This window comes from Lates calcarifer, unplaced genomic scaffold (assembly GCF_001640805.2).
Source record: "Lates calcarifer isolate ASB-BC8 unplaced genomic scaffold, TLL_Latcal_v3 scaffold_37_80, whole genome shotgun sequence".
Taxonomy (NCBI): Eukaryota; Metazoa; Chordata; class Actinopteri; family Centropomidae; genus Lates; species Lates calcarifer.
In genome coordinates this window covers 408583-436508 of record NW_026118159.1, presented here as the reverse complement: position 1 = coordinate 436508, position 27926 = coordinate 408583, and the positions used below count along the sequence as shown (strand labels likewise).

At 42.4% G+C, this 27926-nt stretch overlaps 4 protein-coding genes, 3 long non-coding RNA genes and 1 pseudogene across 10 annotated transcripts; 4 read left to right on the top strand and 4 right to left on the bottom strand.

The window, feature by feature from the left end:
* Window positions 1-4261, top strand: fgb (fibrinogen beta chain). The gene is made up of 13 exons (XM_018663396.2): window positions 1-171; window positions 360-386; window positions 506-606; window positions 907-1009; window positions 1205-1273; window positions 1441-1555; window positions 1755-1861; window positions 2058-2172; window positions 2270-2389; window positions 2514-2636; window positions 2794-2888; window positions 3124-3314; window positions 3563-4261. The coding sequence occupies exons 1-13, from the start codon at window positions 91-93 to the stop codon at window positions 3792-3794; spliced, it is 1479 nt and encodes a 492-aa protein (XP_018518912.1). The 5' UTR covers window positions 1-90; the 3' UTR covers window positions 3795-4261.
* LOC108874834 (fibrinogen alpha chain) lies at window positions 3973-22193 on the bottom strand. Of its 3 annotated transcripts, none has more exons than XM_051069543.1 (4): window positions 22054-22193; window positions 6072-6255; window positions 5660-5805; window positions 3973-5536 (listed from the first exon to the last, which is right to left on the bottom strand). In XM_051069543.1, exons 2-4 carry the CDS (start codon window positions 6205-6207, stop codon window positions 5189-5191), a joined length of 630 nt encoding a protein of 209 aa, XP_050925500.1. In that variant the 5' UTR covers window positions 6208-6255; window positions 22054-22193; the 3' UTR covers window positions 3973-5188. The 3 variants fall into 3 exon arrangements, with proteins under 3 accessions (XP_050925500.1, XP_050925499.1, XP_050925501.1); XM_051069542.1 differs by lacking the exon at window positions 22054-22193 and adding an exon at window positions 14387-15295; XM_051069544.1 differs by lacking the exons at window positions 6072-6255; window positions 22054-22193 and adding an exon at window positions 21383-21518.
* Window positions 6144-8055, top strand: LOC127142254 (uncharacterized). Its single transcript, XR_007812740.1, has 2 exons — window positions 6144-6286; window positions 6747-8055. It is a non-coding gene; the product is annotated as an uncharacterized LOC127142254 (long non-coding RNA).
* On the bottom strand, window positions 7792-12450 carry LOC108874816 (fibrinogen alpha chain). Its single transcript, XM_018663359.2, has 8 exons — window positions 12279-12450; window positions 12039-12143; window positions 11743-11926; window positions 11407-11552; window positions 11024-11122; window positions 10367-10531; window positions 9509-10154; window positions 7792-8857 (listed from the first exon to the last, which is right to left on the bottom strand). Exons 1-8 carry the CDS (start codon window positions 12330-12332, stop codon window positions 8148-8150), a joined length of 2109 nt encoding a protein of 702 aa, XP_018518875.1. The 5' UTR covers window positions 12333-12450; the 3' UTR covers window positions 7792-8147.
* LOC108874825 (fibrinogen alpha chain-like) lies at window positions 15437-20086 on the bottom strand (annotated as a pseudogene).
* LOC127142258 (uncharacterized) lies at window positions 17489-25448 on the top strand. Its single transcript, XR_007812745.1, has 2 exons — window positions 17489-17638; window positions 25309-25448. It is a non-coding gene; the product is annotated as an uncharacterized LOC127142258 (long non-coding RNA).
* LOC127142255 (uncharacterized) lies at window positions 21463-23417 on the top strand. 2 transcript variants are annotated; one of them, XR_007812742.1, is made up of 2 exons: window positions 21463-21597; window positions 22058-23417. It is a non-coding gene; the product is annotated as an uncharacterized LOC127142255 (long non-coding RNA). The 2 variants fall into 2 exon arrangements; XR_007812741.1 differs by having other exon boundaries at window positions 21503-21632.
* LOC108874633 (fibrinogen alpha chain) lies at window positions 23090-27729 on the bottom strand. The gene is made up of 8 exons (XM_018663157.2): window positions 27577-27729; window positions 27337-27441; window positions 27041-27224; window positions 26705-26850; window positions 26322-26420; window positions 25664-25828; window positions 24806-25451; window positions 23090-24155 (listed from the first exon to the last, which is right to left on the bottom strand). Exons 1-8 carry the CDS (start codon window positions 27628-27630, stop codon window positions 23446-23448), a joined length of 2109 nt encoding a protein of 702 aa, XP_018518673.1. The 5' UTR covers window positions 27631-27729; the 3' UTR covers window positions 23090-23445.
* Window positions 27730-27926: the final 197 nt, after the last annotated feature.

Here is a 27926-nt window from a genome sequence, read left to right as displayed (position 1 = left end):
TTCTGGGACAGAAAAGGGAGTGAAGGCACACTGAAGACAGCGGAGTGACTGACCAGAGTTTGATAAGAGTAACATTATCAACAGTGGACGATGAGGACGCTGCTGTTGCTGTATCTGTGTGTGTACGTCGCCTGGGCTCAGGATAATCTGGAGTTTGACGACTATGAAACAGTGAGTGTTGAATAAAATTTCTGTCTGAGTTTCTTTATCTACATAAGACTGAACGTCACCATTACCCATGAAACATCTGTTTTAGAATAAATAGTAATAGTCTTTAAACGACAGTTACAAGGGGAGAGAAAAAATTATTTGTATCTTCAAATAAATTCACACTAATACTTTTCCTTTATCTTTCACAGGAAGTTTCAAACGCAGGGAATGAAACTGTACGTAGAACCACTGTGCTTAAATTATTTCATTTATGCAATACATTTGATTTCACTAATTTTAGTATTCTGCTGTTTTAGTACTTTCGTCATCATGTTGTGTTTCTATGTATACCCAGGGAGGATCGGTAGACGTTCGTGGTCACCGTCCAGTAATGAAGGGCAGGGATCGCTACGACCCCCACCGCTATGCTCCACCCCCTATCAGCGGTGGTAGCAGGTACATTCACACACAATTACATGAGGAATAAATTAAATAATAAGTGACTATTAAAATGTTCTCAAATGCAAACACCCTTGTGGCATATATAGAGATATTTTACTTAATCACTTTGAAGTATTAGTATTTCAAGTGTCTGATTGTAAATTTATTTGCTTTTAAGTTGTAAAATTTGGTATTGGCCAAATTAATTGTTACTGAGATTCAGGTGGAATCGAAGTGGTGGACTGATTGTGCTGCTAGGAAGGTTCAAATCAGTGTTTCTCAGTGTCAGTGAAATATCTTCTGCTTTTTGTCCAGGTATCGTGGCCGCCCCACCCCAGCTCCAGTCGGAGGACCACAGAGGCAGGAGAAGGAGCAGCAGCCAGATGCTGGTGGATGCACACATGCCTCAGAGGAAATGGTAGGAGGACACTAGCACAAGGTCAACCACTGGTTTTACACACTCCTTTACCAGAGGTTCTCTGAACATAGAAAAACTTTATAAACAAGTTTCATGCTAATGGAAGTATTCAGAACCATCAGAAAATGGTCACTTAATACGGCCAAAAAAACTAACTTCTGCAGGCAACTTACCAAAGATTTTTCTGTCCACCAGGGTGTTTTGTGTCCCACTGGCTGTGAACTGAAGACTACACTGGTGAAACAAGAGAGGAATGTCAAGACAGTAAGTGATCTGATCTATTGAATTACTTACTTAATTAATTACTTCCAGAGAATCATGTATGTTCTCTTCATTTGTCATGACCAGCCTTTTCTGAGCAACAACTGTCACAAGTGCACTAGCAGGGGCTGCAAATTTTCTTATTTAATCACATCATTTTTTTCCCACAGACCATTAAGGAGCTCAAGCCTCAGGTGGACGACTTGACCAGATCTAGCAATAACATCTACAACTACGTCAACGGCATATCCAACTCTCTGAGGGAGAGGCAGAGAATCATCACGGGTGAGGCCAATGAAAAAGCTCACTTGAGGACTTATGTTACATGAATTGAAAGCAAGTTAAATAATAAAATCAGGCAGAGCTATAAATGTCAAATACAGTGAGTTTTAAATTAGACTTTACAGACACAACAGCCGACTGAAGTGAAAGCCTCTTACAAGCAAAAAGCCCTTTGTCAATTTCCATCTTTTCCTCCTCTCAGCCAACAGCAGGGTGGTGAGTCAGTACACTGACCAAGTGGAGGATCAGCATTCCTACATCAAGGAGACGGTGGACACTGTCTTCCCTTCCAACATCAGAGTCCTACAGGTAAATAAGAGCAGACGTGTAAAAAAAAAAAAAAAGCAGAAAGATTACGTCAGTTTCATTTAAGAATTTGAATGCAGCAACTATCCTCAGTCACAGCCAAAACATGCCTAGTCTTTCAAGTGTCTTAAAGACTATGTTACCTTAAAGGCTATGAGAACCCACCCCTGATGTAATGTGTCATGTGTTTTGGCTGCAGGGGGTCTTGGACAAGATCAGGCTGAAAATCCTGAAGCTGGAGAAGGCCATCCAGACCCAGAGAGAGCAGTGCAAGGAGCCATGCAAGACCAAATGTCCTATACCTGTGGTGTCTGGTAAGTGTGGTCCCAAGTGTTGGTCATTGGACATGAGAATCAATCAAGAATCAATAAAACCCTTAACCCTAACGGTCTCTTCTCTTGTGTTATTCAGGTAAGGAGTGTGAGGATATCTTCCGTCGTGGAGGAAAAGAATCCCAGATGTACTTGATCCAGCCTGACCCCTTCTACCCACCATACAAGGTCTTCTGTGATCAGTCCACCCAGAATGGAGGTCAGAAAATAATTCAGTTACACCATCAAACAATTTTAATTCCTTTAGCTTGTTTCCACAGTAAATACCTTGGAGATAAAGGGTTTGATAGACATCTTCAATATTTTCTCTTTTATTTTCCCAGGATGGCTTCTCATCCAGAACAGGCTTGACGGCAGTGTTGACTTTGGCCGACGCTGGGACGACTATCGTCGTGGATTCGGCAACATCGCCTTCGATGTTGGCAAGGGTCACTGTGAGACTCCTGGTAAGACAATCAGAAACAAGAAAGTTACCCCTGGTACAATGAGTGGAAACCCTTACTATTATTTCCCTTACTGTTGGCAGATACTTGTACGCACATTGAACATTATTGCAGTAGTTTTTGGTGAACTAACATACCTTTCTCCTTGGTCATGTGACAGGTGAATACTGGCTGGGTAATGACCGCATTAGTCACCTGACCAAGATGGGCCCGACTGAAGTTCTCATTGAGATGCAGGACTGGACAGGGGCCAAGGTGAGTTTCTAACTATGAAAGAAATAACTTGATTAAAAGAAAATTAATCATCGACTGCTGCAAAACAGTATAGTTTCCAGTTGTCAAATGTAGGGATCTGCCAGTTTTCCTCGTCTAATGCAATAGTAAAGTAAATATGTTTAGTTTTTGGACTGTCAGACTAATAGGCAAGTTTAGTGTCAATCCTATTTCTAAGGGTTAAGCTCAGTGTCAAATGGTTTCATCTACTATTTAGGTTCATGCTCAGTACAACCAGTTCACCATCCAGTCAGAGTCATCCAACTACGTGATGGCGGTTGACGGTTACTCCGGTAACGCCGGCAACTGTTTCCTGGAAGGATCCTTGCAGCTCTTTGGTGAAAACCGCACCATGACCATCCACAACGGCATGATGTTCAGCACCTACGACAGAGACAACGACAACTGGTAGGTGTCCTCTGTGTGAGCACGTTCACAGGATTACACCGAGTAATTCAGTATATGGCCATCAAAATGATGGCCATCTGATATGATGCCCTTGTCAGCAGGAAGGCATCTTTAACACATGCTCTAAAAAAAATTACAAAAATAATTCATATGATATTTTTCTGATGCTGGTGTGACTATAGAAAAATGGTTCTTACTGTTAATAACGTACACTGTGACACCTTTTTGTCCTTGTTTACTTGATCCAGGATCCCCGGTGATCCCTCCAAACAGTGCTCCAGGGAGGACGGAGGTGGCTGGTGGTACAACCGCTGCCACTCGGCCAATCCCAATGGCAGATACTACATTGGCGGTCCCTACACGCCCAACATGGCCAAGCACGGCACAGATGATGGCGTGGTGTGGATGAACTGGAAGGGGAGCTGGTATTCACTGAAGTCCATCAGCATGAAGATCAGGCCTTACTTCGCCTCCAGATAAACGTGTCGGAGGATGTCAACACATAACACACACAGGAAACCGCCAAAATAAAAGAAGCACCAAAGTAAAGTGTCCTAACAGGGCTTTGGGTTTAATGAACAACCTGAACATCAAATAATCTTGTAATAAATACTGAAGAACTTTCTTTATTTTGGCTGTAACCTGTATGTTAAATGGACACACACATTTACACCCAATTTGTCAGGACAGTGTGTGAAAGAAATGAAGGTGAAGAAAATAACGTCTGTTAAAAGCAACATGAAGCATTAAGCGTCTAAAACAAAAGAATAAATGAAGAGAAGATAAATAATGTCAGATAAATTCCACAGATAAGAACAGAAACCTAACTGGTTGTGAGTAAATGACTGTGATCAGTCCTTGTTATGTGTGACGTCTTCAGTGTGCACTACTAGGATGAGTTGATGTCAACTATCCTCCACTACTCAATAAACACATTGAGGAACATACTTTCTGTCTGGTCTGTCTGTTAATTTACTGCACTTCAGAAACAAAAATTTGCTTACTCAAGTTATTATTCTGGACCTGTGGCTCCAGTCCCCCTGCAACCCTTAATGGATAAGTGGTATAGATAATGAACACATGAATGAAGTTATTTTTCTTATTCTAACTGCTGAATTGCTTCTTCCTGCTGCAGCTTGTCAAAAGAAAACAGAAAAACATACAATCTAGAAATGTGCTAGGAAGCAAATTAGGGTTCAAGACAAGTGCATCTTGTCAATACGGGTGAATAATGTTCAATTTTCATTAATTAACCTTATTCTATAACCACAAAATAGGATTACAAGTAGCAGTATAGTTGGGGTACATTCTGGACAGATCACCAGTCTATCACAGGGACAATATATAGAGACAACCATTCACACTCACGTTCATGCCTACGGGTCACCGGTTATCTGCAAGTCTTTGGACTATGGTACAAAGCTGGAGGAAATTCATGGAGGAGAACATGTGCGGGCAAACCGGGGTTTGAACATTGCACATTGCACTGCTGTGCCGCCCAGAACAAGTAACAGAAATGTGCAAAACAATGGCCTGAACACATTTTTATTATCTGAGCCATGAGTATACAAAATACAAATATAACTGAAGAAATACCTGCAGTGGGTTGGATACACAGAAATGAGTGTACATGTGCTTTAACGTATCTTTTCAAATGCCATCCGAAAGGCAGACACTGAAATAAATAACACAGAAAGAGGAGTGTGTGCTCAGATATTCAAATGTGTCTGGCTGTTGAAAGGAGGTAATGAGAGCTTTTAACAGCTGACTGAGTATTCTGTAATATGTGAGAGTATTTTCAAAGGGAGGTAATAGAGATGTCTGTCACTCTGTAAACTAGAAATGCTCACCAGGTAAACAAAAAATAAACCCTTTCATTCCAGCTCAGCAAGAGTAAGAACCTGCACATCCACAGAGTCCTCCAGCAGGTCCTCAAGAACCAACTGATTCTGTCCAATGTCCTCAAACTGGGTCAACAGTTCTCTCTGGACTGTCGGGATGGTCTTATATTCTGCAGATGGTGCTGGGCCTACATCTACAGTCTGCAGGGTGACGTGTGGGATGTCATCAGGAGGTGCAGCAGCTTTCCTTCTCTGGTTGAGAGTCATGTCCGTCTGGTCCATGTAAGTTTGAAGCGTCTGATAACTGAGATGATTGACGGTGAACGGTAGTGCTGATTGGCAGGACCCGGTGCAGGCTCGCAACTTCACGTCAATGTCCACCTGTAAACAAGACAGTGAATATTTCACTATTTATATGCAGTCTTCTGCACAAACTGTATGTAGAAGACATGATTAATGTTACTATCATTTCGTATGAAACTTCAGAGTCTTAACATGCCTCACCTCTGTTCGATACAACTCCTCAATCTGCTTCTGGACCCTGCGGTGCAGCTCCTTGAGTTGCTGTGACAGACCGGACGATCGTTTCTGTAGCGACGTGAGATTCCTGGACATCTCTTCTGCATGTTCCACAAACTTCAGCTCTGACACTGGAGACAAAATACAGCATTATTCAGTCGGCATCCTAGTACTGTAATTAGAGAGTAGTGTGGGAACCTTTTTCTTAATGAGGCCTTTCAAATGACACCACGTTTGCCCGGTTCGATCGTTCCCAGTTCATATATACTCACTGATATACGGTAAAACTGTGAGCTAGTTATATCTGATAGATATTTCCTACCTGACAGAATGACCTAGCCGAGTCAGTCTTTATTTTGTCCCTAACACCAAAACAAACAAAGTCAGGGAGTCCTACCGTATCTGTTGACTATGACTCTCCGGTTCGAGTTGTAGATGCGTGTCATCGTTGTCATGGTCTTCTCAGCTGCATCTGCATACATCTGTGCAGCCTTACAAACCATCCACAGTTTTCTCTGCACTTCACTTTCCATCTGTGAGATCAAACCCTGGAGTCTGCAGCCAGAGGGGCATTTAGAAACCTGTGGAGAAGGACACAAGTGTATCTGAGAGGTTGGAAACTGACATCCTATCGCCAATATTCTGTGGTAGTTTGAACTCAAATTTGTTCTAACTCTGCCATATAGTGAATTTTGCATTGTACTGTTTTCAACTAATTTGTCAGATTCCAGAGCACTTGACACAAACGGACCTTTGAAATCAGGTCATGGCTGAATGATTTTATTTTATTTTTTATCTGTGAGGGACAGTTGATTAGCAGCATGGGTATAAAACACTGAAACACCAGAGCATGTTGTCACATGTGTGTAACTGTATGTCCTCAGCCATCAGTCATTGTTTCATCTCATGTTATTTGTTGATTATTTCATACGAACAAATCCCTGCTGCTGCGTGAAAATGCCCCCTTCATATATTCTAAAATTACTTTCACAACCTGAGTGAACAGGTTATATGATATACAGCTTATAAATGCTAAATACAGCTGTGTGTCTGTGTGTGTTTTCTCACCCAGTCATCATCTGAACACAGAGGAATGCCTGATTTCTCTCGACACTGTCGCTGCCTGTATGTCCGGGTGTGACTGAGAGACCGTCGGCCATCTTGATTCGGTTTCTTCAGTTTGGCGCACACTGCAGAAAAAAAGAAAGGAAAACAAACAGAGTTTGGTTAATTCACCTTCAACTGAGCTCCAATTCAAACACGACAACTGCAAACACAAAATGTGATTTGTGTGCATGTATTTATTTAGTGTCATTGGTCTGACCTTTGGACAGAACTTTATTTTTTTAGTGTTCAGTTTTTGTGAAAATTGAAGAAGACAAAGATTTAAAACATTAAAACAACAAACACTTTTTATTACAAGAACATTTTAATTCTGAATTCTGAATAAAAAACATTAACTGAAGTATAAATGTTTTTGTCATAATGTCTGTCTGAATATAACAACTGCTGCATTTGGTTCATCTGTTAAAACAATTACAAAGTTGAAGGTAAGAGTCAAGATAACTCACATTAAATGTTACATTGCTAATTTTGTTTCAACTTATGACACTGCCTGAATATAAATACAAATCTTGTTCTATTTTCAGTGAGAAAGTAAAGGAAGTTGTTAATGGTAGAGATATAGTAATAACGTAAACTTACAGCTATAATAAGTTTAAAGTGAGTATATGACGTGTCAAACTTCTGAACTTTGCATTGTGAGTAAAACATCTACATGTTTGATGTGTACGTTTTCCACAGCAGAAGACACAAACGGCTTCACAACAAAAAATAAAAACGTGACAGAACATAGTCACTAATTTAATTTAAACTACAGTGATCTTTGACAAGTGTTTTTTTTTTTTTTTTTTTTTTTTTTACTTTTATTTACTATTTCAATATTGTAAAACAATGAAAACTTCCAAGTTGGGTGAATACTTTTTCATAAGCATTGCATGAGAAATATAATTCATCCTTATATTAGTCAGTCAGTATTTCTTCACTGATACTTTGGAAAAGTGTTTTTGTGCGTGATTTGTAATTTTGTCTGAAATGAAGCCAGGACCCACAGCAGCTGAAGTGAATGTTGAATCTTTATTGATGGAGTAGAGTTCAGGAACAGAGAGAACATGGGTTTTTTTCCAAGAACGCTGGTTTGTTAATCCTAACAAACAGGTCAATGCCGTTTACACAGTGGGTTGACAAAAATACAAATAAAGATAAGCTGACACAGTTTGACATGATTTTGAAATCCCGCAATGATTTACAAACAGACCAAGAGTCTAAAAGGTCTGAAACCACCTTTTCAAATATTTATTTATCCTCAGCTTTACCTTTAGTTTTAATTCCTCTCCGATCTATTCTATCTGTTGCCTATTTTACAACTAAATCTAAACGTGTATAAAAATTTCTATTTGTGGTCCATGTCTTATTAAAAAGCAGTCGATCGGATAAACATCTTAACAGTTTTCAGGCTGTAGTTGGCCGGTTTATACGTCACCCACACAACTCCGTTTTCAATCTCATACGGCGCGTTTTTCTCCGGGTCGTACGTGCCTTTATAATAAATCCCGTTCAGGTTAGCCGACTGGCAGTTGTTGTACCACCACCCACCCCCATACATCTCTGCGCAATTCTCCTCCCACTTATCATTGTCTCTGTCGAAGGTGCTGAATTTCATCCCGTTGTGGGACAGATAAGATGCCATGTCGGATTTAGGCCTCACCAGAGCGTCCCCGGCGTCCCCTGTGTACCCCGACACGTGAAGCGGGTACCCCTCCTCCTCCGACCCAACCCTGACCATGTACTCAGCACTTGCTACGCCGCCCTCCCAATCCTCGAGCTCCACCTTCAGCATCGTCTCACCCTGATTAGTCAACAGGTGGAGGTTCTGGTTGCCTAGCCAAAACTCCCCCTTCCCGTGCGCGTCGACCGAACCGAACCCGTTGCGGTAATCGGCCCAGCTGCGGTTAAAGCTGAGCGCGCCACTCTCTCTCTGCTGGACTAACAACCACCCGCCCATTAGCCCCTCCTGCTGGCAGTAAACCTCTACTACCCCTGTGGAGTCCGTGCCGCCGGGTTTGATCTTAAACAGGCCGTTCGTTTCCCCTTTCAGGTGGTTCCGGTGGGCTTCAACACAATCTGCGAACAGAGAGGGGCACACCGCACACCGCGAGTTAGCTTGGACGGGCTGGTTCGGCTAGCTGGAAAATACTACAGTGATAAAAACGGGCACTTCTGATAAGGGGCAAAAACACTTGTCCCAATCAATCCCTTTATCCAACCCATCTGCAAAAGACAAAATCATTTTTAATTGAGTAATTGAATAAAGGAATCCATAAAATTCTGTTTGTTAGGCCTTTTTATTGTGGAGTTTGGTTGGCGTTGGCCCTGGTATCAAAAATAACTCTTTAGATCTGGTAGTTTAAATGCACTCTAGTTAAAACAGTCACTGCGAAATGGCTCTTGTCCAAATTAGCTGTCCAGTTTTTTGGATTTCTTTTGTCACAAAGCGAAAATGGCCCTGAAAGTTCCTCATAGTCTTAAATTTCCATTCTGTTTCTTGGACACATTGAGTCAGAACAACTCAATAAGTGTAGGTGTTAACGATTACAATACACCGCATTGAATGTGAATGCAAAAAATCTTTTTAGCTCTAGCAACAAACAATAACAAATTGTGTTCACTTCATGTTTTTGGTACATAGGGCTAGCTGATGCTAAAGCATGCTGTCTAGCTGAACGTGCCCCTCTAGGCCTTGCAGATTTTACTCCTGGTCTGATGTTTGGGTACCTTTTCCTACATAATCGGCCTGCCGCTCGACACGCACGCTCTTCACACTCCGGGCGTGGAAATCTGGAATGTCATCCTCTGGATTGTCTATCAGGAACCCACCGAGGTCAAAACCTGTATGCCCGAATGTCGTTTTGGAGTCTTCTGTGAGGCTTCCCTTGGCACCACCAACGTGGACCGACTTGGAGGTTATAGATGAAGAGGAGGAGGAGGATGTGTGTGTAAGGGTGGGGAAGAGGGAGCTCATTCCTCCCCCGGTGTGGTCCGTCATAGCCTGACACTCGGGGCCTCCCTCCATCACCTCCTCTACCTTCTCCACTGGCCCGTCCTTTGTGTGGACGATGGTCCTCCTGATGCTCTTGGTGCAGGAGATGGTTTGGGTGGAGACATGGGACGTGCTGGGCTGGCGGTAAACTTCAAACCCTCCACCAAGTAAATGACCATCACCACGTCCTCCGAGTTCAGTGATGGAGGAGGAGGAGGATGTGGAGGAGGAGGAGGAGGAAGTGGAGGAGGAGGAAGAGGAAGTGGAGGAGGAAGTGGAGGAGGATTTAGATGCAGAGTAGGAAGTACCTGGCTCCTTGGAGATGGTTGCTGGGGATGTGCTGGACCCTTCCTCCTCAAGGATCAACTCGACCGTGTTCACCTGAGAAAGGAAAGAGGAAAAATTTCAGTGTGTCTGCTTTGAGACAAACATGTTTCTGTCCCAACTCCTTTAATAATGTCTGTCTTAATCCACTGCTGAAAATAGTCCCCAACAAATGTACAATTTCCTTGAACATTGTCCAGCCTTCACCTGTTAATTCATGGTTAAATGTGCTCCTATGACTCTGCCAACCAACAACATGTGTTACTCACATCAGGGAACATGTCCTGTCTCCTCTGAGCTGACACGGTGGCACCGGTGGCACCGGACTTGTAGATGCTGTCCACATTGGTGTCCTGCATCCGCCTGCTCTTCATCACGTACAGCGTCCCCACAGACTCGATGCTCTGAGCTGGCTGGGAGTCCAGCTGGGTGATCTGGATATTGGACAGTAAAGAGAAAGGGCGATGGTGACGCTTCTTAAAAAAAGACTTAAACAATTCAAAAACTGTGTCTGGGTCAAGCAGTGTTTTTTTAAGCTTTTAAGAAAGAAATGCTCAATCCCAAAAGGGTGAACACATCTGAAAAGGTTGTTTGATCTCTGACTCCACAGGGTCAAACCAGTTCACTTAAACTCAAAGAGAAAATCAATTTTTTCTACCCCCTCACTTTGGACTCGTGCTGTTGTGTGCATAAACTTTACACAAGTAGCAGCAGCTGCAAGTTTTTTGTTTGACCAATCAAAAACATTTAACCCTGTAGATTCCAACCCAATAGTTTCTGGGCCGTCAGAAAGTCATTATCCTCGAAGTAGGGACTTTTTTGGAGGTCAGGAACTATGATTGGAGAACTAAATCTGGACTCTGTTTCCTCCTGCTTAAACTACAGGTAAGGTTTCTAAGTTTCTTAAATGTGTCCTGGGTCCTGACCTGTTTCTCCAACGTCACGTAGCTCTCATGGTCCACGTTGTACTCGGCATAGCTGCTGCAGGATCCTTTGCAGGAGCGGAGCTTAATGTCGATATCGATCTGACAGAGGAGACGCAGTCAGACAAATCACACTAAGACAGATACATCAAGTGAAAGCTAGCTGGTGAGATAGCCATGGCTAACTTTAGCTAAAACTGAATTTACACCTCGACTTGACTCCAGCTGTTACTGACAGAATAATATAAATAAACATATCCATATGAATAAATTCAGGTTATTTCATGGAACTAAATGAGGCTGTAAATCCTGTGATGAACTGCTGAAACCTTGATTATTAATGTGACTGTGTAAATGCGTGTTTTGTCCCTGCTGTGTCTCCGTACCTCCATCCTCTGCATCTCGACGACCTGGTCTTTGACTCGATCCTTCAGGGCGGCCAGGATCCTCAGCTGTCTGTCGATCTTGATTTTCATGTCAGTGATTCTCTGACGCAGACTCTGGGCCAAGTCGTAGTAGTTGTTGTCGGCACCTGGTGGAAGAAGAGGACACGTTTGAATAAAAACTTTATTGTACTGTGCACTGGCAGACGGACTTAAACAACCATTTAAACTTGGAAGAGTATTTGATAGCAGACATGACAGAGGCTGTGTCGGCTGTCTTAGCCCACTCTCTCTGCTTTATCTCCAGAGTTAGCCATGGTGTTTTAAATTCACACTAACCAGAGTCAATGGTGAGTTTCTCCTTCAGGACGTCGTAGGTCTGTTTGGACACCTGGTCGGCAGAACGGTGCTTGGCCTTGTTCTGATCCAGGAGGCTGCGGATCTTCTCGATCTTCTTCAGCAGGTTGTGGTCGTATTTGTCCATCAGACCCTGGATCCTGCATCCCGACGGGCATTTGGAGTACTGGTGGAGGGAGAGGGAAAATGTAAGATCTGGTAAACTGTGATGAACATGTGTCATTGTATTTTTTGGCTTGTAGAAAAAGCAGGATGAAATAAAGGGTGAAAGAAGTTACCCATTCATCATCTGTGCAGAAAGGCCATTCCTTCTGTGTGGCACATTTCTCAGATCTGGTGCCGTGCTCCACCGGACGAGCTCCTCTGGGGTCGATAGTACCAGACTAGAAGGAGGGAGAACAAAATCAGAGAGAGTGCAGGTGCACAGTGCCTTGTTCTTTTTATACAAGAGTTTCTTAAATGGAAATCATAAAACGCAACAAAAGCAGCTAAACAGGACAGATAATGATGAAACTCACAGCTGCAGCCACAGAAATTAAACTTAGACAGACGAGCACACCGAGCTGTTTCATCTTTGTTTCTGTTCTCCTTCCTCTGTGTGAAGAGACTGATTGTTGAATGCTTCTCTAACGCTGCCGTCCGATCATTTGAAGCCTCCCGGTTCAATCTGATGAAACCTGTGACTCATGAGCGTTTGGAAACGTTGGTCAGGTCAAGTCAGAGTTGAGTAACCTCTGCTGCCGACGCCAATCGATGTGGAGGCTGTTTGTCGTACTGTGAAATAAAGTAGGCACACACTGAACACCAACACTCAGATCAGTACAGAGGCTACAGGATTTTTACTGGAATTAGATACAGTTTGTTTTCTCAAAGTAAACAGTGACAAATATCAATGAAAGTAACTATAATTATGAGGCAGTAATTACTCAAATGATGACAAATGAATCACTGTGACAGGGACATGCAGAAGAAAACAATGACTCAAATCACACAAGTCACTGAGGAAAATTTTGTTGTATGAATACGCTTTGTGTTTTTATTATAATATTATCATCTTAAACCAAACCTACATTAAAGAAATTATTTGTCTTCTCGCTGAGAGTTCAATAAGAGGTTAGAAATCCCTCTGTGTGAAACATATCAGAGAAACCTCCAGAGATAACTCCAGTATTTTTGAACCTTCTAGGGTGTAAATGATTGTAAAGTACCAGACTTGATTGACAAAAACAGGAGTTTTACTGAGCTGTAAAACCTGGAATACCACTGCCTCCATCTGTTTGTTTGATTGAGTTATTTTGTGACTTTCAGTGGTGGAAGAAGTAATCAGATACTTTAGAAAACTTAAAACTACCACACAATAACACAAACAAACGAGTAGATCTCATATTGGTTTCTCAGCAAGAAGGAGAATAAGCATATTTCTCAAAATGCTGAATTGTTCTTTTAAATATAGATTTGGTTTAGTATAATCAAGATTATCCTCAGTCTGGATTTTGCTCTGTGTACACTTAAATACAAAACACTCAAATAGATGCACTGGAAATATTTTAACATAAAGACAAAATGTAAATAAAACATCTGTTGTCAACATTGACCGTTACTGTGTAAACTGGTGTTTTTTAACTATCAGCAGAGTCACTCTTACATTACATAACTCCAACTTTAACAAAACATCCAAAGGAACCAAATTAGTGACACAGCGTCCCCGCAAATCATTTCCAGATAATCACACCCACCTTATGAGGACTTCTGGGCCTTGGACACTGTTGGTCAGGATTTGTAAGCTGACTTTTTTTTTTCCCTGTAACATCGAAGAGTATCCACAGTTTGGATATACGGTAAAACTGTGAGCTAGTTATATCTGATAGATATTTCCTACCTGACAGAATGACCTAGCCGAGTCAGTCTTTATTTTGTCCCTAACACCAAAACAAACATAGTCAGTGAGTCCTACCGTATCTGTTGACTATGACTCTCCAGGTTCGAGTTGTAGATGCGTGTCATCGTTGTCATGGTCTTCTCAGCTGCATCTGCATACATCTGTGCAGCCTTACAAACCATCCACAGTTTTCTCTGCACTTCACTTTCCATCTGTGAGATCAAACCCTGGAGTCTGCAGCCAGAGGGGCATTTAGAAATCTGTGGAGAAGGACACAAGTGTATCTGAGAGGTTGGAAACTGACATCCTATCGCCAATATTCTGTGGTAGTTTGAACTCAAATTTGTTCTAACTCTGCCATATAGTGAATTTTGCATTGTACTGTTTTCAACTAATTTGTCAGATTCCAGAGCACTTGACACAAACGGACCTTTGAAATCAGGTCATGGCTGAATGATTTTATTTTATTTTTTATCTGTGAGGGACAGTTGATTAGCAGCATGGGTATAAAACACTGAAACACCAGAGCATGTTGTCACATGTGTGTAACTGTATGTCCTCAGCCATCAGTCATTGTTTCATCTCATGTTATTTGTTGATTATTTCATACGAACAAATCCCTGCTGCTGCGTGAAAATGCCCCCTTCATATATTCTAAAATTACTTTCACAACCTGAGTGAACAGGTTATATGATATACAGCTTATAAATGCTAAATACAGCTGTGTGTCTGTGTGTGTTTTCTCACCCAGTCATCATCTGAACACAGAGGAATGCCTGATTTCTCTCGACACTGTCGCCGCCTGTATGTCCGGGTGTGACTGAGAGACCGTCGGCCATCTTGATTCGGTTTCTTCAGTTTGGCGCACACTGCAGAAAAAAAGAAAGGAAAACAAACAGAGTTTGGTTAATTCACCTTCAACTGAGCTCCAATTCAAACACGACAACTGCAAACACAAAATGTGATTTGTGTGCATGTATTTATTTAGTGTCATTGGTCTGACCTTTGGACAGAACTTTATTTTTTTAGTGTTCAGTTTTTGTGAAAATTGAAGAAGACAAAGATTTAAAACATTAAAACAACAAACACTTTTTATTACAAGAACATTTTAATTCTGAATTCTGAATAAAAAACATTAACTGAAGTATAAATGTTTTTGTCATAATGTCTGTCTGAATATAACAACTGCTGCATTTGGTTCATCTGTTAAAACAATTACAAAGTTGAAGGTAAGAGTCAAGATAACTCACATTAAATGTTACATTGCTAATTTTGTTTCAACTTATGACACTGCCTGAATATAAATACAAATCTTGTTCTATTTTCAGTGAGAAAGTAAAGGAAGTTGTTAATGGTAGAGATATAGTAATAACGTAAACTTACAGCTATAATAAGTTTAAAGTGAGTATATGACGTGTCAAACTTCTGAACTTTGCATTGTGAGTAAAACATCTACATGTTTGATGTGTACGTTTTCCACAGCAGAAGACACAAACGGCTTCACAACAAAAAATAAAAACGTGACAGAACATAGTCACTAATTTAATTTAAACTACAGTGATCTTTGACAAGTGTTTTTTTTTTTTTTTTTTTTTTTTTTTACTTTTATTTACTATTTCAATATTGTAAAACAATGAAAACTTCCAAGTTGGGTGAATACTTTTTCATAAGCATTGCATGAGAAATATAATTCATCCTTATATTAGTCAGTCAGTATTTCTTCACTGATACTTTGGAAAAGTGTTTTTGTGCGTGATTTGTAATTTTGTCTGAAATGAAGCCAGGACCCACAGCAGCTGAAGTGAATGTTGAATCTTTATTGATGGAGTAGAGTTCAGGAACAGAGAGAACATGGGGTTTTTTCCAAGAACGCTGGTTTGTTAATCCTAACAAACAGGTCAATGCCGTTTACACAGTGGGTTGACAAAAATACAAATAAAGATAAGCTGACACAGTTTGACATGATTTTGAAATCCCGCAATGATTTACAAACAGACCAAGAGTCTAAAAGGTCTGAAACCACCTTTTCAAATATTTATTTATCCTCAGCTTTACCTTTAGTTTTACTTCCTCTCCGATCTATTCTATCTGTTGCCTATTTTACAACTAAATCTAAACGTGTATAAAAATTTCTATTTGTGGTCCATGTCTTATTAAAAAGCAGTCGATCGGATAAACATCTTAACAGTTTTCAGGCTGTAGTTGGCCGGTTTATACGTCACCCACACAACTCCGTTTTCAATCTCATACGGCGCGTTTTTCTCCGGGTCGTACGTGCCTTTATAATAAATCCCGTTCAGGTTAGCCGACTGGCAGTTGTTGTACCACCACCCACCCCCATACATCTCTGCGCAATTCTCCTCCCACTTATCATTGTCTCTGTCGAAGGTGCTGAATTTCATCCCGTTGTGGGACAGATAAGATGCCATGTCGGATTTAGGCCTCACCAGAGCGTCCCCGGCGTCCCCTGTGTACCCCGACACGTGAAGCGGGTACCCCTCCTCCTCCGACCCAACCCTGACCATGTACTCAGCACTTGCTACGCCGCCCTCCCAATCCTCGAGCTCCACCTTCAGCATCGTCTCACCCTGATTAGTCAACAGGTGGAGGTTCTGGTTGCCTAGCCAAAACTCCCCCTTCCCGTGCGCGTCGACCGAACCGAACCCGTTGCGGTAATCGGCCCAGCTGCGGTTAAAGCTGAGCGCGCCACTCTCTCTCTGCTGGACTAACAACCACCCGCCCATTAGCCCCTCCTGCTGGCAGTAAACCTCTACTACCCCTGTGGAGTCCGTGCCGCCGGGTTTGATCTTAAACAGGCCGTTCGTTTCCCCTTTCAGGTGGTTCCGGTGGGCTTCAACACAATCTGCGAACAGAGAGGGGCACACCGCACACCGCGAGTTAGCTTGGACGGGCTGGTTCGGCTAGCTGGAAAATACTACAGTGATAAAAACGGGCACTTCTGATAAGGGGCAAAAACACTTGTCCCAATCAATCCCTTTATCCAACCCATCTGCAAAAGACAAAATCATTTTTAATTGAGTAATTGAATAAAGGAATCCATAAAATTCTGTTTGTTAGGCCTTTTTATTGTGGAGTTTGGTTGGCGTTGGCCCTGGTATCAAAAATAACTCTTTAGATCTGGTAGTTTAAATGCACTCTAGTTAAAACAGTCACTGCAAAATGGCTCTTGTCCAAATTAGCTGTCCAGTTTTTTGGATTTCTTTTGTCACAAAGCGAAAATGGCCCTGAAAGTTCCTCATAGTCTTAAATTTCCATTCTGTTTCTTGGACACATTGAGTCAGAACAACTCAATAAGTGTAGGTGTTAACGATTACAATACACCGCATTGAATGTGAATGCAAAAAATCTTTTTAGCTCTAGCAACAAACAATAACAAACTGTGTTCACTTCATATTTTTGGTACATAGGGCTAGCTGATGCTAAAGCATGCTGTCTAGCTGAACGTGCCCCTCTAGGCCTTGCAGATTTTACTCCTGGTCTGATGTTTGGGTACCTTTTCCTACATAATCGGCCTGCCGCTCGACACGCACGCTCTTCACACTCCGGGCGTGGAAATCTGGAATGTCATCCTCTGGATTGTCTATCAGGAACCCACCGAGGTCAAAACCTGTATGCCCGAATGTCGTTTTGGAGTCTTCTGTGAGGCTTCCCTTGGCACCACCAACGTGGACCGACTTGGAGGTTATAGATGAAGAGGAGGAGGAGGATGTGTGTGTAAGGGTGGGGAAGAGGGAGCTCATTCCTCCTCCGGTGTGGTCCGTCATAGCCTGACACTCGGGGCCTCCCTCCATCACCTCCTCTACCTTCTCCACTGGCCCGTCCTTTGTGTGGACGATGGTCCTCCTGATGCTCTTGGTGCAGGAGATGGTTTGGGTGGAGACATGGGACGTGCTGGGCTGGCGGTAAACTTCAAACCCTCCACCAAGTAAATGACCATCACCACGTCCTCCGAGTTCAGTGATGGAGGAGGAGGAGGATGTGGAGGAGGAGGAGGAGGAGTGGAGGAGGAGGAAGAGGAAGTGGAGGAGGAAGTGGAGGAGGATTTAGATGCAGAGTAGGAAGTACCTGGCTCCTTGGAGATGGTTGCTGGGGATGTGCTGGACCCTTCCTCCTCAAGGATCAACTCGACCGTGTTCACCTGAGAAAGGAAAGAGGAAAAATTTCAGTGTGTCTGCTTTGAGACAAACATGTTTCTGTCCCAACTCCTTTAATAATGTCTGTCTTAATCCACTGCTGAAAATAGTCCCCAACAAATGTACAATTTCCTTGAACATTGTCCAGCCTTCACCTGTTAATTCATGGTTAAATGTGCTCCTATGACTCTGCCAACCAACAACATGTGTTACTCACATCAGGGAACATGTCCTGTCTCCTCTGAGCTGACACGGTGGCACCGGTGGCACCAGGACTTGTAGATGCTGTCCACATTGGTGTCCTGCATCCGCCTGCTCTTCATCACGTACAGCGTCCCCACAGACTCGATGCTCTGAGCTGGCTGGGAGTTCAGCTGGGTGATCTGGATATTGGACAGTAAAGAGAAAGGGCGATGGTGACGCTTCTTAAAAAAAGACTTAAACAATTCAAAAACTGTGTCTGGGTCAAGCAGTGTTTTTTTTAAGCTTTTAAGAAAGAAATGCTCAATCCCAAAAGGGTGAACACATCTGAAAAGGTTGTTTGATCTCTGACTCCACAGGGTCAAACCAGTTCACTTAAACTCAAAGAGAAAATCAATTTTTTCTACCCCCTCACTTTGGACTCGTGCTGTTGTGTGCATAAACTTTACACAAGTAGCAGCAGCTGCAAGTTTTTTGTTTGACCAATCAAAAACATTTAACCCTGTAGATTCCAACCCAATAGTTTCTGGGCCGTCAGAAAGTCATTATCCTCGAAGTAGGGACTTTTTTGGAGGTCAGGAACTATGATTGGAGAACTAAATCTGGACTCTGTTTCCTCCTGCTTAAACTACAGGTAAGGTTTCTAAGTTTCTTAAATGTGTCCTGGGTCCTGACCTGTTTCTCCAACGTCACGTAGCTCTCATGGTCCACGTTGTACTCGGCATAGCTGCTGCAGGATCCTTTGCAGGAGCGGAGCTTAATGTCGATATCGATCTGACAGAGGAGACGCAGTCAGACAAATCACAGTAAGACAGATACATCAAGTGAAAACTAGCTGGTGAGATAGCCATGGCTAACTTTAGCTAAAACTGAATTTACACCTCGACTTGACTCCAGCTGTTACTGACAGAATAATATAAATAAACATATCCATATGAATAAATTCAGGTTATTTCATGGAACTAAATGAGGCTGTAAATCCAGTGATGAACTGCTGAAACCTTGATTATTAATGTGACTGTGTAAATGCGTGTTTTGTCCCTGCTGTGTCTCCGTACCTCCATCCTCTGCATCTCGACGACCTGGTCTTTGACTCGATCCTTCAGGGCGGCCAGGATCCTCAGCTGTCTGTCGATCTTGATTTTCATGTCAGTGATTCTCTTACGCAGATTCTGGGCCAAGTCGTAGTAGTTGTTGCCGGCACCTGGTGGAAGAAGAGGACACGTTTGAATAAAAACTTTATTGTACTGTGCACTGGCAGACGGACTTAAACAACCATTTAAACTTGGAAGAGTATTTGATAGCAGACATGACAGAGGCTGTGTCGGCTGTCTTAGCCCACTCTCTCTGCTTTATCTCCAGAGTTAGCCATGGTGTTTTAAATTCACACTAACCAGAGTCAATGGTGAGTTTCTCCTTCAGGACGTCGTAGGTCTGTTTGGACACCTGGTCGGCAGAACGGTGCTTGGCCTTGTTCTGATCCAGGAGGCTGCGGATCTTCTCGATCTTCTTCAGCAGGTTGTGGTCGTATTTGTCCATCAGACCCTGGATCCTGCATCCCGACGGGCATTTGGAGTACTGGTGGAGGGAGAGGGAAAATGTAAGATCTGGTAAACTGTGATGAACATGTGTCATTGTATTTTTTGGCTTGTAGAAAAAGCAGGATGAAATAAAGGGTGAAAGAAGTTACCCATTCATCATCTGTGCAGAAAGGCCATTCCTTCTGTGTGGCACATTTCTCAGATCTGGTGCCGTGCTCCACCGGACGAGCTCCTCTGGGGTCGACAGAAGTACCAGACTAGAAGGAGGGAGAACAAAATCAGAGAGAGTGCAGGTGCACAGTGCCTTGTTCTTTTTATACAAGAGTTTCTTAAATGGAAATCATAAAACGCAACAAAAGCAGCTAAACAGGACAGATAATGATGAAACTCACAGCTGCAGCCACAGAAATTAAACTTAGACAGACGAGCACACCGAGCTGTTTCATCTTTGTTTCTGTTCTCCTTCCTCTGTGTGAAGAGACTGATTGTTGAATGCTTCTCTAACGCTGCCGTCCGATCATTTGAAGCCTCCCGGTTCAATCTGATGAAACCTGGACTCATGAGCGTTTGGAAACGTTGGTCAGGTCAAGTCAGAGTTGAGTAACCTCTGCTGCCGACGCCAATCGATGTGGAGGCTGTTTGTTGTACTGTGTGAAATAAAGTAGGCACACACTGAACACCAACACTCAGATCAGTACAGAGGCTACAGGATTTTTACTGGAATTAGATACAGTTTGTTTTCTCAAAGTAAACAGTGACAAATATCAATGAAAGTAACTATAATTATGAGGCAGTAATTACTCAAATGATGACAAATGAATCACTGTGACAGGGACATGCAGAAGAAAACAATGACTCAAATCACACAAGTCACTGAGGAAAATTTTGTTGTATGAATACGCTTTGTGTTTTTATTATAATATTATCATCTTAAACCAAACCTACATTAAAGAAATTATTTGTCTTCTTGCTGAGAGTTCAATAAGAGGTTAGAAATCCCTCTGTGTGAAACATATCAGAGGAAAACTCCAGTATTTTTGAACCTTCTAGGGTGTAAATGATTGTAAAGTACCAGACTTGATTGACAAAAACAGGAGTTTTACTGAGCTGTAAAACCTGGAATACCACTGCCTCCATCTGTTTGTTTGATTGAGTTATTTTGTGACTTTCAGTGGTGGAAGAAGTAATCAGACACTTTAGAAAACTTAAAACTACCACACAATAACACAAACAAACAAGTAGATCTCATATTGGTTTCTCAGCAAGAAGGAGGATAAGCATATTTCTCAAAATGCTGAATTGTTCTTTTAAATATAGATTTGGTTTAGTATAATCAAGATTATCCTCAGTCCAGAATCTGGATGCTTACTCGTGTTGTGCACTGTTTTGCTCTGTGTACACTTAAATACAAAACACTCAAATAGATGCACTGGAAATATTTTAACATAAAGACAAAATGTAAATAAAACATCTGTTGTCAACATTGACCGTTACTGTGTAAACTGGTGTTTTTTAACTATCAGCAGAGTCACTCTTACATTACATAACTCCAACTTTAACAAAACATCCAAAGGAACCAAATTAGTGACACAGCGTCCCCGCAAATCATTTCCAGATAATCACACCCACCTTATGAGGACTTCTGGGCCTTGGACACTGTTGGTCAGGATTTGTAAGCTGACTTTTTTTTTTCCCTGTAACATCGAAGAGTATCCACAGTTTGGATATACGGTAAAACTGTGAGCTAGTTATATCTGATAGATATTTCCTACCTGACAGAATGACCTAGCCGAGTCAGTCTTTATTTTGTCCCTAACACCAAAACAAACATAGTCAGTGAGTCCTACCGTATCTGTTGACTATGACTCTCCGGTTCGAGTTGTAGATGCGTGTCATCGTTGTCATGGTCTTCTCAGCTGCATCTGCGTACATCTGTGCAGCCTTACAAACCATCCACAGTTTTCTCTGCACTTCACTTTCCATCTGTGAGATCAAACCCTGGAGTCTGCAGCCAGAGGGGCATTTAGAAATCTGTGGAGAAGGACACAATTGTATCTGAGAGGTTGGAAACTGACATCCTATCGCCAATATTCTGTGGTAGTTTGAACTCAAATTTGTTCTAACTCTGCCATATAGTGAATTTTGCATTGTACTGTTTTCAACTAATTTGTCAGATTCCAGAGCACTTGACACAAACGGACCTTTGAAATCAGGTCATGGCTGAATGATTTTATTTTATTTTTTATCTGTGAGGGACAGTTGATTAGCAGCATGGGTATAAAACACTGAAACACCAGAGCATGTTGTCACATGTGTGTAACTGTATGTCCTCAGCCATCAGTCATTGTTTCATCTCATGTTATTTGTTGATTATTTCATACGAACAAATCCCTGCTGCTGCGTGAAAATGCCCCCTTCATATATTCTAAAATTACTTTCACAACCTGAGTGAACAGGTTATATGATATACAGCTTATAAATGCTAAATACAGCTGTGTGTCTGTGTGTGTTTTCTCACCCAGTCATCATCTGAACACAGAGGAATGCCTGATTTCTCTCGACACTGTCGCCGCCTGTATGTCCGGGTGTGACTGAGAGACCGTCGGCCATCTTGATTCGGTTTCTTCAGTTTGGCGCACACTGCAGAAAAAAAGAAAGGAAAACAAACAGAGTTTGGTTAATTCACCTTCAACTGAGCTCCAATTCAAACACGACAACTGCAAACACAAAATGTGATTTGTGTGCATGTATTTATTTAGTGTCATTGGTCTGACCTTTGGACAGAACTTTATTTTTTTAGTGTTCAGTTTTTGTGAAAATTGAAGAAGACAAAGATTTAAAACATTAAAACAACAAACACTTTTTATTACAAGAACATTTTAATTCTGAATTCTGAATAAAAAACATTAACTGAAGTATAAATGTTTTTGTCATAATGTCTGTCTGAATATAACAACTGCTGCATTTGGTTCATCTGTTAAAACAATTACAAAGTTGAAGGTAAGAGTCAAGATAACTCACATTAAATGTTACATTGCTAATTTTGTTTCAACTTATGACACTGCCTGAATATAAATACAAATCTTGTTCTATTTTCAGTGAGAAAGTAAAGGAAGTTGTTAATGGTAGAGATATAGTAATAACGTAAACTTACAGCTATAATAAGTTTAAAGTGAGTATATGACGTGTCAAACTTCTGAACTTTGCATTGTGAGTAAAACATCTACATGTTTGATGTGTACGTTTTCCACAGCAGAAGACACAAACGGCTTCACAACAAAAAATAAAAACGTGACAGAACATAGTCACTAATTTAATTTAAACTACAGTGATCTTTGACAAGTGTTTTTTTTTTTTAACTTTTATTTACTATTTCAATATTGTAAAACAATGAAAACTTCCAAGTTGGGTGAATACTTTTTCATAAGCATTGCATGAGAAATATAATTCATCCTTATATTAGTCAGTCAGTATTTCTTCACTGATACTTTGGAAAAGTGTTTTTGTGCGTGATTTGTAATTTTGTCTGAAATGAAGCCAGGACCCACAGCAGCTGAAGTGAACGTTGAATCTTTATTGATGGAGTAGAGTTCAGGAACAGAGAGAACATGGGGTTTTTTCCAAGAACGCTGGTTTGTTAATCCTAACAAACAGGTCAATGCCGTTTACACAGTGGGTTGACAAAAATACAAATAAAGATAAGCTGACACAGTTTGACATGATTTTGAAATCCCGCAATGATTTACAAACAGACCAAGAATCTAAAAGGTCTGAAACCACCTTTTCAAATATTTATTTATCCTCAGCTTTACCTTTAGTTTTACTTCCTCTCCGATCTATTCTATCTGTTGCCTATTTTACAACTAAATCTAAACGTGTATACAAATGTCTATTTGTGGTCCATGTCTTATTAAAAAGCAGTCGATCGGATAAACATCTTAACAGTTTTCAGGCTGTAGTTGGCCGGTTTATACGTCACCCACACAACTCCGTTTTCAATCTCATACGGCGCGTTTTTCTCCGGGTCGTACGTGCCTTTATAATAAATCCCGTTCAGGTTAGCCGACTGGCAGTTGTTGTACCACCACCCACCCCCATACATCTCTGCGCAATTCTCCTCCCACTTATCATTGTCTCTGTCGAAGGTGCTGAATTTCATCCCGTTGTGGGACAGATAAGATGCCATGTCGGATTTAGGCCTCACCAGAGCGTCCCCGGCGTCCCCTGTGTACCCCGACACGTGAAGCGGGTACCCCTCCTCCTCCGACCCAACCCTGACCATGTACTCAGCACTTGCTACGCCGCCCTCCCAATCCTCGAGCTCCACCTTCAGCATCGTCTCACCCTGATTAGTCAACAGGTGGAGGTTCTGGTTGCCTAGCCAAAACTCCCCCTTCCCGTGCGCGTCGACCGAACCGAACCCGTTGCGGTAATCGGCCCAGCTGCGGTTAAAGCTGAGCGCGCCACTCTCTCTCTGCTGGACTAACAACCACCCGCCCATTAGCCCCTCCTGCTGGCAGTAAACCTCTACTACCCCTGTGGAGTCCGTGCCGCCGGGTTTGATCTTAAACAGGCCGTTCGTTTCCCCTTTCAGGTGGTTCCGGTGGGCTTCAACACAATCTGCGAACAGAGAGGGGCACACCGCACACCGCGAGTTAGCTTGGACGGGCTGGTTCGGCTAGCTGGAAAATACTACAGTGATAAAAACGGGCACTTCTGATAAGGGGCAAAAACACTTGTCCCAATCAATCCCTTTATCCAACCCATCTGCAAAAGACAAAATCATTTTTAATTGAGTAATTGAATAAAGGAATCCATAAAATTCTGTTTGTTAGGCCTTTTTATTGTGGAGTTTGGTTGGCGTTGGCCCTGGTATCAAAAATAACTCTTTAGATCTGGTAGTTTAAATGCACTCTAGTTAAAACAGTCACTGCGAAATGGCTCTTGTCCAAATTAGCTGTCCAGTTTTTTGGATTTCTTTTGTCACAAAGCGAAAATGGCCCTGAAAGTTCCTCATAGTCTTAAATTTCCATTCTGTTTCTTGGACACATTGAGTCAGAACAACTCAAAAGTGTAGATGTTAACAATTACAATACACTGCATTGAATGTGAATGCAAAAAATCTTTTTAGCTCTAGCAACAAACAATAACAAACTGTGTTCACTTCATGTTTTTGGTACATAGGGCTAGCTGATGCTAAAGCATGCTGTCTAGCTGAACGTGCCCCTCTAGGCCTTGCAGATTTTACTCCTGGTCTGATGTTTGGGTACCTTTTCCTACATAATCGGCCTGCCGCTCGACACGCACGCTCTTCACACTCCGGGCGTGGAAATCTGGAATGTCATCCTCTGGATTGTCTGTCAGGAACCCACTGAGGTCAAAACCTGTATGCCCGAATGTCATTTTGGAGTCTTCTGTGAGGCTTCCCTTGGCACCACCAACGTGGACCGACTTGGAGGTTATAGATGAAGAGGAGGAGGAGGATGTGTGTGTAAGGGTGGGGAAGAGGGAGCTCATTCCTCCTCCGGTGTGGTCCGTCATAGCCTGACACTCGGGGCCTCCCTCCATCACCTCCTCTACCTTCTCCACTGGCCCGTCCTTTGTGTGGACGATGGTCCTCCTGATGCTCTTGGTGCAGGAGATGGTTTGGGTGGAGACATGGGACGTGCTGGGCTGGCGGTAAACTTCAAACCCTCCACCAAGTAAATGACCATCACCACGTCCTCCGAGTTCAGTGATGGAGGAGGAGGAGGATGTGGAGGAGGAGGAGGAGGAAGTGGAGGAGGAGGAAGAGGAAGTGGAGGAGGAAGTGGAGGAGGATTTAGATGCAGAGTAGGAAGTACCTGGCTCCTTGGAGATGGTTGCTGGGGATGTGCTGGACCCTTCCTCCTCAAGGATCAACTCGACCGTGTTCACCTGAGAAAGGAAAGAGGAAAAATTTCAGTGTGTCTGCTTTGAGACAAACATGTTTCTGTCCCAACTCCTTTAATAATGTCTGTCTTAATCCACTGCTGAAAATAGTCCCCAACAAATGTACAATTTCCTTGAACATTGTCCAACCTTCACCTGTTAATCCATGGTTAAATGTGCTCCTATGACTCTGCCAACCAACAACATGTGTTACTCACATCAGGGAACATGTCCTCTCTCCTCTGAGCTGACACGGTGGCACCGGTGGCACCGGACTTGTAGATGCTGTCCACATTGGTGTCCTGCATCCGCCTGCTCTTCATCACGTACAGCGTCCCCACAGACTCGATGCTCTGAGCTGGCTGGGAGTTCAGCTGGGTGATCTGGATATTGGACAGTAAAGAGAAAGGGCGATGGTGACGCTTCTTAAAAAAAGACTTAAACAATTCAAAAACTGTGTCTGGGTCAAGCAGTGGTTTTTTTAAGCTTTTAAGAAAGAAATGCTCAATCCCAAAAGGGTGAACACATCTGAAAAGGTTGTTTGATCTCTGACTCCACAGGGTCAAACCAGTTCACTTAAACTCAAAGAGAAAATCAATTTTTTCTACCCCCTCACTTTGGACTCGTGCTGTTGTGTGCATAAACTTTACACAAGTAGCAGCAGCTGCAGGTTTTTTGTTTGACCAATCAACAACATTTAACCCTGTAGATTCCAACCCAATAGTTTCTGGGCCGTCAGAAAGTCATTATCCTCGAAGTAGGGACTTTTTTGGAGGTCAGGAACTATGATTGGAGAACTAAATCTGGACTCTGTTTCCTCCTGCTTAAACTACAGGTAAGGTTTCTAAGTTTCTTAAATGTGTCCTGGGTCCTGACCTGTTTCTCCAACGTCACGTAGCTCTCATGGTCCACGTTGTACTCGGCATAGCTGCTGCAGGATCCTTTGCAGGAGCGGAGCTTAATGTCGATATCGATCTGACAGAGGAGACGCAGTCAGACAAATCACACTAAGACAGATACATCAAGTGAAAACTAGCTGGTGAGATAGCCATGGCTAACTTTAGCTAAAACTGAATTTACACCTCGACTTGACTCCAGCTGTTACTGACAGAATAATATAAATAAACATATCCATATGAATAAATTCAGGTTATTTCATGGAACTAAATGAGGCTGTAAATCCAGTGATGAACTGCTGAAACCTTGATTATTAATGTGACTGTGTAAATGCGTGTTTTGTCCCTGCTGTGTCTCCGTACCTCCATCCTCTGCATCTCGACGACCTGGTCTTTGACTCGATCCTTCAGGGCGGCCAGGATCCTCAGCTGTCTGTCGATCTTGATTTTCATGTCAGTGATTCTCTTACGCAGATTCTGGGCCAAGTCGTAGTAGTTGTTGCCGGCACCTGGTGGAAGAAGAGGACACGTTTGAATAAAAACTTTATTGTACTGTGCACTGGCAGACGGACTTAAACAACCATTTAAACTTGGAAGAGTATTTGATAGCAGACATGACAGAGGCTGTGTCGGCTGTCTTAGCCCACTCTCTCTGCTTTATCTCCAGAGTTAGCCATGGTGTTTTAAATTCACACTAACCAGAGTCAATGGTGAGTTTCTCCTTCAGGACGTCGTAGGTCTGTTTGGACACCTGGTCGGCAGAACGGTGCTTGGCCTTGTTCTGATCCAGGAGGCTGCGGATCTTCTCGATCTTCTTCAGCAGGTTGTGGTCATATTTGTCCATCAGACCCTGGATCCTGCATCCCGACGGGCATTTGGAGTACTGGTGGAGGGAGAGGGAAAATGTAAGATCTGGTAAACTGTGATGAACATGTGTCATTGTATTTTTTGGCTTGTAGAAAAAGCAGGATGAAATAAAGGGTGAAAGAAGTTACCCATTCATCATCTGTGCAGAAAGGCCATTCCTTCTGTGTGGCACATTTCTCAGATCTGGTGCCGTGCTCCACCGGACGAGCTCCTCTGGGGTCGATAATACCAGACTAGAAGGAGGGAGAACAAAATCAGAGAGAGTGCAGGTGCACAGTGCCTTGTTCTTTTTATACAAGAGTTTCTTAAATGGAAATCATAAAACGCAACAAAAGCAGCTAAACAGGACAGATAATGATGAAACTCACAGCTGCAGCCACAGAAATTAAACTTAGACAGACGAGCACACCGAGCTGTTTCATCTTTGTTTCTGTTCTCCTTCCTCTGTGTGAAGAGACTGATTGTTGAATGCTTCTCTAACGCTGCCGTCCGATCGTTTGAAGCCTCCCGGTTCAATCTGATGAAACCTGACTCATGAGCGTTTGGAAACGTTGGTCAGGTCAAGTCAGAGTTGAGTAACCTCTGCTGCCGACGCCAATCGATGTGGAGGCTGTTTGTCGTACTGTGTGAAATAAAGTAGGCACACACTGAACACCAACACTCAGATCAGTACAGAGGCTACAGGATTTTTACTGGAATTAGATACAGTTTGTTTTCT